At 33.7% G+C, this 7,719-nt stretch overlaps 1 protein-coding gene across 1 annotated transcript in view; it reads right to left on the bottom strand.

The window, feature by feature from the left end:
* Positions 1-1,404: 1,404 nt before the first annotated feature.
* Positions 1,405-7,719, bottom strand: part of LOC109533853 (E3 ubiquitin-protein ligase ariadne-1) — an 8,761-nt gene continuing 2,446 nt past the window's right edge. The window contains exons 6-7 of the mRNA XM_019899346.2: positions 3,806-4,222; positions 1,405-3,746 (exon numbers count right to left, since the gene is read on the bottom strand). Of these exons, the coding sequence (XP_019754905.1) occupies positions 3,665-3,746; positions 3,806-4,222 (499 nt within the window). The 3' untranslated portion in view covers positions 1,405-3,664. The remainder of the gene's footprint in view (positions 3,747-3,805; positions 4,223-7,719) is intronic.

Below are 7,719 nucleotides of genomic sequence, written 5' to 3'. Positions count from 1 at the left end.
AAATCGATGCTGTACACTACCCGCTGCGAATTTTGGAAAACAGTTTTCAGCGATTCTAACAGAACATCATGATCTACGCGTAGATATGTTTTATATATATATAAATAATGTTTATTTCCTACAGAAAAAGGCTATCGACCCAATCGGTCTTTCTGCCCTTGTTTAGTATATATGTGCCTTAGCCTAGCTTATTCTAAAATTAATTCCTATTCCTAACACTCGTATAAATTAATCAGCTATACAAAGATTTGTTCTTATTTCTTAGTAAAACTCATATTTTGATGAAACAATCAAGACCATCCGATTTGGGCAAGTGGTGAATTCTTGAGTGTCGTGGTACAAAAATTACCAGAACTTTTTATTTGGTGGATGAAATCAACTAATTTTTTTTGGTTGATGCACTAATCATTTATTCACAATTTTGTGCTCTTTGCAAAATATTGTAGCATGCAGTTTTTGGGAAAAAAAATCTGCTTTCTTGCCACTTAACAATGTTAGACATTAACGGCAAATATCGTGATATGAGGCGCAAATTAATTGTCAATCAATCTCACAAATACGTTTCGAATGACCTTTTCTAATGAGGAAGTGACCGGTCAAAGTATTAAGGCTTTGCGAAGACAACTTGCGTGAAAGCGTAGGCGTTTTTACGCAGCTCGTATTTGTAGTTAATGTCTAACATTGTTAAGTGGGAAGACAACAGACATATTTTTTTGTGCAAAAACTATGAATGCTATCAGATTTTACAAAGAGCACAAAATCATTAGTGCATCAAGCAAAAAAAATGAGTTGATTTCATCCACCGATAAAAAGTTCTGATAGTTTTTGTATCACGACACTCAAGAATTCACCACTTCTCCAAAACGGCTGAATTCGATTGTTTCATCAAAATGAGTCTTACATAAGAAGAAATTCACAGCGAGCTTCACCAAAATACATCGTACCATTCCCATGATATTTCAAAAAAGATAAATATTTTGAAGAACTTTGACTATCGATAGTAGAGGAGCCAAACATTTTTTGTTAATAAAAGTTGGGTCAGATCGTCTTCTTTTGATCGAAAGAATATCGCAGTACCCTTTTGATCATGTGCGTACGGGACACCCTGTATAGTGTTGCTATTAAAACGTAATCTTCAGGCAATACATTTTACTGTTAATAACATAAGAAAACGCATAAACCAATACTTAGAAACCAGCTCTTCTCGCATTATTCAGGAAAAATTTGGAATATTAATTGATTAATTTTCTCAAATGGCAATGATGGCTCTGATTAAACTTCAAGCAAAGTACACTAAGTCCAACAACAAAAAACACCATACTATCATATTGTAATTTTAATTCAGTTAAAAGATTATTATTCAATTAGGGCAACGTTTGTTGATTGAAATAATACACATGAATATACATTTACACGTTTAAAGACTTTATTCACCTAGAGCAGTAATAAACTAGATTTCAAAGTGCATTATTTACATTTTCTTCTAGGTATTTGAATAAGCTTAAATAATAATATAAATTTACAAACTTTCTGCGAGACCATTTAAGACTTTGCAGAAAAACTTAATAATAAATTATCAAATTTCTCAACTATTTTAAACTATTCTTTATATGAAAAACAATAGGTTTTGTATTTTTATGTAATTTTTTTGCAAATACAAAACACACGCAACTGTACATAAAATACTGTACATCACATACCATTAAATTAATCAATAGACTCATTTATATACAGTCACATTCAAACAAGAATTCGTTCAGTACCGATATGAAACTAATAAATATTCACAGGAAGGTTATCATGATTTTTACGTCAATAGAAACAATTAATTCGGCTAATTTTAATTACAATAAGGTCTTCATATAAAATCAACAAAAATGTTGGAATTAAATCGGCTTATTTATATAACACTTTTCACAATAACCGAAATGACAATATAATTAAATGTAAACAATTAATTTTCAATCAGAGCATGTTTAGCACAAATAATAAAATAATCCCGATTCATTACAGTGTAATCCCAGCTTAAATAATAGAAAACTGCTCTTGAATACAACTTAACTAAAAAGTGTAATGTTGCGCTATTGCAAAATTTTCTAAAAAAGAAAAACAATCAAGTACAATAGAAAATAAACTATCTTCGCTTCTATTTATTTAAATAGCTAAAAACAAGACCATTTACATGGATATAATTACAAGTAGTCGAATTAGGTTCCACGGTGTATCTCTTTTTGTTAATGAACTATACTATTTTATTAATATTATGTATAGAAAATTACTGAGTTCCGAGATTAAACAATAAATAAGCCACTTTTAACTATATTATTTAAAAGTGGTAGGGTAAAAACAATGATTAGTTGGTCATTTGAAATACGTGATTTTTCACGTAAGCTTTACAAGATAACAACTATTATAGATCAAATTCAAATGCTCATCTTTTTCGAATAAAGATTCTTACATGGATGAAAATGCTAACACACAATATACCATAATTACTGCAAGTAATGGGTTTAAACCTTGATAAACCACAACCTTGCTTCTCTAACTGCGGAAGTAGTCGACAAACTATGCCAGCAATAAAAGAATTAACCAGCAACCTCTAAAGTACATGCTCTTCTGTCACTCAGCTAAGTTTTTTAAATTATGTTCTCTAATATCTAAACAGATCATAATATCCATATTGATGAATCAAAACCACCTATATAAAATTTACAAAGTAGATCTCTATAGGAACTAAAGTTAGCTTACTTACATAAAATACGACAGTTGAATATCAATGTTTTAAATGGCAAAATGTCACGTAAATACGTTTATGAAATAACATTTGAAATTTTTCATAAAGCGGTTTTAAACTTCTATGCGCTTAACAAGAACATTTCGTACTTTTTACATTTGGCATTGTGTTCCGAGATTCTTTTCAATCTCTCTGTGGGATAAACACTATCAGATAAGCTTTTCGACACAATTATACACTGTTGAAAATACCAATTAGTGAACGTTAAAACCTTCATACGATCTAAATACTAAACAACAGTGATTTACTTTTACATTTTCTTAGGTATCCCTAAGCAAAAAATTAGCGTTAAACCACGCAAGACGGCCCTAATTTTGCTTCTAAGCAATTAGTGTAAAAATTAGAAGAAAAAATTATTATTATCAGTGACCATAAATTGCAATTAAATATTGGTTAAGTATTATATTATTCTTGAGGTACGGAAATCATAATAATTAAATAACAAATGTAATTAATTATTATATATAATAAATTGATAATTATTGTGATTAATAAATTCATTATTTATGACTTTGAGATTAACATTATTTGAGTGTTTTTCATTAACAAAACTAGGATCCGTTGGCTTGAGGTAACTAGGTCAAAGAATCTAATGATTGAAACTGTGAGTTTTACGGGATTTTGGTGTGTCGTACAAGTGAATTTATTCCTGACGCAAGCACGAATGTCTCGAATCCTCAGGTGTTCCGATCGAAAGCTTACAAACCCTCCTGCTTGCCAAAACTCAAGAACAAACAATTTTCCACAACTGTATAAACGCCCGAAAATCGCACAAGTATCAAGCAGTGACCGGCAAAAGCCTAACTCTTTTGATAATCTATAGACTTTAGCTACAATACAATTACTTTACGGAACGGTTATCTGTTGCCTTTACTCGTTATAATCCCACCACTCCTTCTCATACCCTTCATGAACGTGTTCCAGAAGTACTTTCCTTCTACTATCACAGTATCTAGATAATAAAATGCACATTAGTCAATTTAATAATAATATGTTGTCGGTATCAAGTACCTGTATTTATCCTGAACTTTCTGCTTGATATCTGCTAAATTTTCAGACGTAATATCCCTCTCCAAGTACTCCGACAATGTCTCCGTGGCGCTCTCTAGGTCTTTTTGGTTATCTTCAAAGATCACAGATTGGTTATTTTTCTGTAGATAATAAGCAAACACATATGTATACATAAGTGTTTGTCTGCACTGGCATAATATGTCAACAGCGCGTTTCAAGAACTGTACTTCAATCCAGCTCATATTATGTTGTTGCATTTCTTCCATCTTTTCCTTTACGGACGCATACAATTTGTTCTCGAATTTTAGCGATGCCATGTGATTCATATATCTGTTGCAATAAAACAGATAACGCTGCAGGGCTGAACGGGATCTCTCTTGGGCATCTCGAGCCGCTTTTGCTTCATCTTCGTCATATCTGAATACATTTAAAAACAACGTTTATTTAGTCAAATTACTTACATTTTAGTACCATATTACCGGGTGATAATAAAAAAATGACAACCAAATTGTTACAAATGTGACATGAATATTTATTAAGTTTTAAAGTTTTTATTCGATTCTCCGTTAAAAATACTATATACATGTTCTGTTCCAATTTTATTCAATACTTTTAAGCTACTTTATTAAGAGTCAAACCAAAAAGGAAAAAATTGGCGTTACATGAGCTGAAAAAGCGTTCGATCGTTATTGCGCCAACGCTCGGCATCGACAAATCTAACGTCCAACTACCATCAAGAGTATTGATGAGCTCAGCCATACTGGTCGTCGTCCAGGAAGTGGCAGAAAGCACATCGTCAGAAGCGACAAGAACCGGGAGCTCGTCCGAGAACGTCTCAGGCGAAATCTGAGGGTATCAATGAAAAAAATTGCGCGTGAGACTGGTATCAAACGGGAATTAATCGGCCAAATAGCAAGAGAGGATTTCCAACTTAAACCCTACAAGCTCCAAAAAGCTCCTCACCGACAAGCGCGGACGGCTTGGAAGATACAAACGACTCCTTCGCTGCCACGCTCCCCTTCAGTGGGACAACATCCTCTTCACGGATGATAAGCTGTTCACCGTTGAACAAGCCCACCATCACCAGAAGGATAGGAGCTAGTCCGCGGAGGCCCCCGGCACATCGGCCATCATCAAACATCGCCAAAATCCCGCGGCCGTTCAGGTTTGGGACGGAATATGCGGACAGCGGCAAGACTCCCTCGTTTTCTTGAAACAGGGGGTCAACATCAACAAGGACGTCAACCACAGTGGGCCCAGCAGTACTTTCTCGATGCGGATTGGGCGTTCCAACAGGACTCGGCTCCGGCCCACAAGGCGAAAGCGACTCAGGAAATGCCGGACCCATTTTCCGGAAAACATCAGTAGGGCGAGATGGCCGCCGTACTGGCCAGATCTCAATCCGATGGACTACAGTGTGTGTCCAGGTCCTGTGCTACACGCCACAAAACTTTGGAGTCGCTGAAGCGGTCGCTCCGTCGGGAATGGGACCGATCGTCGCTGCAAGAGGTGCATGGCGCAGCAGAAAAATTGCGTTTGGTGCTATTCCGAGACGCGCAAGGAAGCCACTTCGACACTGGCTCAATATATTATAGTCAAAATAGTTATTTATTGGTCTTGATTGATAAATTTTGCCTTTATTGAAAATTAAACAATTCATGAAGTTTTTGCTAGAGGTCAATTTTTTATTGTCACCTTGTATTATTATTTTAAATTATGTTATTTATTATTATTGCCAGCCTTTGAGCAAAAGTAATAACAACTTGGAACTTTCCACAGATATGGGGATCAGTTTGTTTAAATTCTATTAGGGAACATTCCTAATCAAGCCGAAAACCTTTACATTTAAAGTTGTTTGCAACATTTATTGAAAAATTACATTAACAAAATAATGCATCAGAAACTGCTGCTTCAATAGAGTATACCTCAGTTACTTTTGAAACATCAAATTTCGGTTTTTTATTATTATTTAGAGTAGGTCTCTTTTATAATTTTATTAGTTAATATAAGTTGTATTTCTTGTTTATCAGCCTTCTTAGATTTTCTGTATTTGTGATTTATATTGTATATTTTCCATTGTTGTTTTTTGCTTCAATTTCAATTTTAATTTTCTTACACCATAGAATTAGTATAATTATTGACATGTTCTATACATTGTGCAACCAGAACTAATAAACACATTTGACTTTTTTTTATATATAAAGTCCCAAGATCCCAGTCTTACGCTGGGATTTTACCAATTGTCATATTTCTTGGCAAAAATGGTTCCTTAAACGCCATGTTAAGATAAAACAAACTTACATGGACCTTCAAGTTTATCTGATAATATTTAATTTTCTGATGTGTAGGAAAAAATAATAAAGCATGTTTAGAACTTCCAGAGTTTGTCATAGGATTAATCTAAATATAGGAAATTCCATTAAGATAAAATCGTTTTTTTGTTCGTCACATTATGTTGAGTGAAATTATTCTCAAGCAAATTCCAGCTCGAAAATTTCGACTCATAGCACGTGCAGATATTTGGAGGTCCAATATTTTTAGTGTACGCAAGCAGATTTTTCACGGAATTATTCGAAATATACGTGGTGGCGGGAAGCTTTTTTTAATATGTGACCAAAAATTATAAGAAATAATGATAAAATATGAAGTTTACACAAATAAATTAACGCCAATTAAGAACATTAGAAAAGTTAACATAATAAAGACACTAAATAAGTTATAATAAACAAAACATTTTTTTTAGATTTGAGATTTTTTAACTCCTGGTCTACTGTATCATGCATAAAGATTGATCAGATTTATGCATGATACGCTGCTAGTATTTATTGAACTGCAATATCAACTGCTTCTCAAACTTTGTCCACACGGAAATCGTCACCGTAACCCGATTTGCGCCGCTGTTTCTAATGTATTTTATTCGATTAAGTTAACCTCGATGCTAACATTTGCGTAAAACAGTCTTCAGTTTGAATAGAAATCACTTATAGAATACCTCCTGTACATACAGACACTTAAAAACTTGCTCCAATCATTCCTATAAGAGAAAGTGGCAAATTGCTTCAATCATACGAAAAACACATAGAAAAACGAAGTCAAAATGAAAACAACTTGTCACTATTCCAATTTGCATTGAATGTTTTTATCTATATTCATAGATACATGCAAGCACATAAAAAGAGAGTTTGATGTATTAATTTTTCCCGTAATAAATGCATCTTTAATACGTCTCCTAGATTACTTTATGCGTGTATCACATTGGAACATAGGCATAGGATTATAGAGAAATCCAACCATCAAATTTGATGACTAAGCAATTCGACAAATACACAAAATGTAAAATACATTTTTCCTCTGCATGATGGATAAACGAAAATGAAACAACACCCATTTCGGGCTCAAAAATAATTCACCCTCTACCAGTCACCCGTTGGCCAAGGTGGGTTAGTTAAAATCTGAAATGGAATCATGAATAGGCCAAGTGACATTTTGTTTGAAAAGCGTTTTGATTCTCTTTGCGCTCACACCTAGTTTAAATTATTTAATTTTAGCGGTCCGCAAACTATCAGCTGTTCTAACGTTTACAAATGTTATTGAATAATAGTGGCATTCAGGCAATACTCGAAGCGCCTGAAATAGCTGTTGTTTCGCTTGTGTTTAGCCACCGTGTATATTTTCTACGTTCTACCGCCTAATAATATGATATGAACGACAATATTCGATAAGACGTGCCTTACCTTAAGCAATGGAAAATTCGTCGTTTCTGGGTACTTTTGTACCTGCACGCTTCGGATACACTGTGCATAAATGAATCTCAATTGGAAATATGGAATTTACTACAGATCGATTATTTTTAAAGTACTACTTTTTGGCTTGCTGTATATAGGGTATCTCAGAATAACTGGACAATTAATATG

The sequence above is a fragment of the Dendroctonus ponderosae genome, unplaced genomic scaffold, assembly GCF_020466585.1.
Source record: "Dendroctonus ponderosae isolate FM_Combo_2020 unplaced genomic scaffold, Dpon_F_20191213v2 Dpon_F_20191213_1, whole genome shotgun sequence".
In the NCBI taxonomy this organism is placed as follows: Eukaryota; Metazoa; Arthropoda; class Insecta; order Coleoptera; family Curculionidae; genus Dendroctonus; species Dendroctonus ponderosae.
This window is presented reverse-complemented; position numbering and strand designations above follow the sequence as displayed.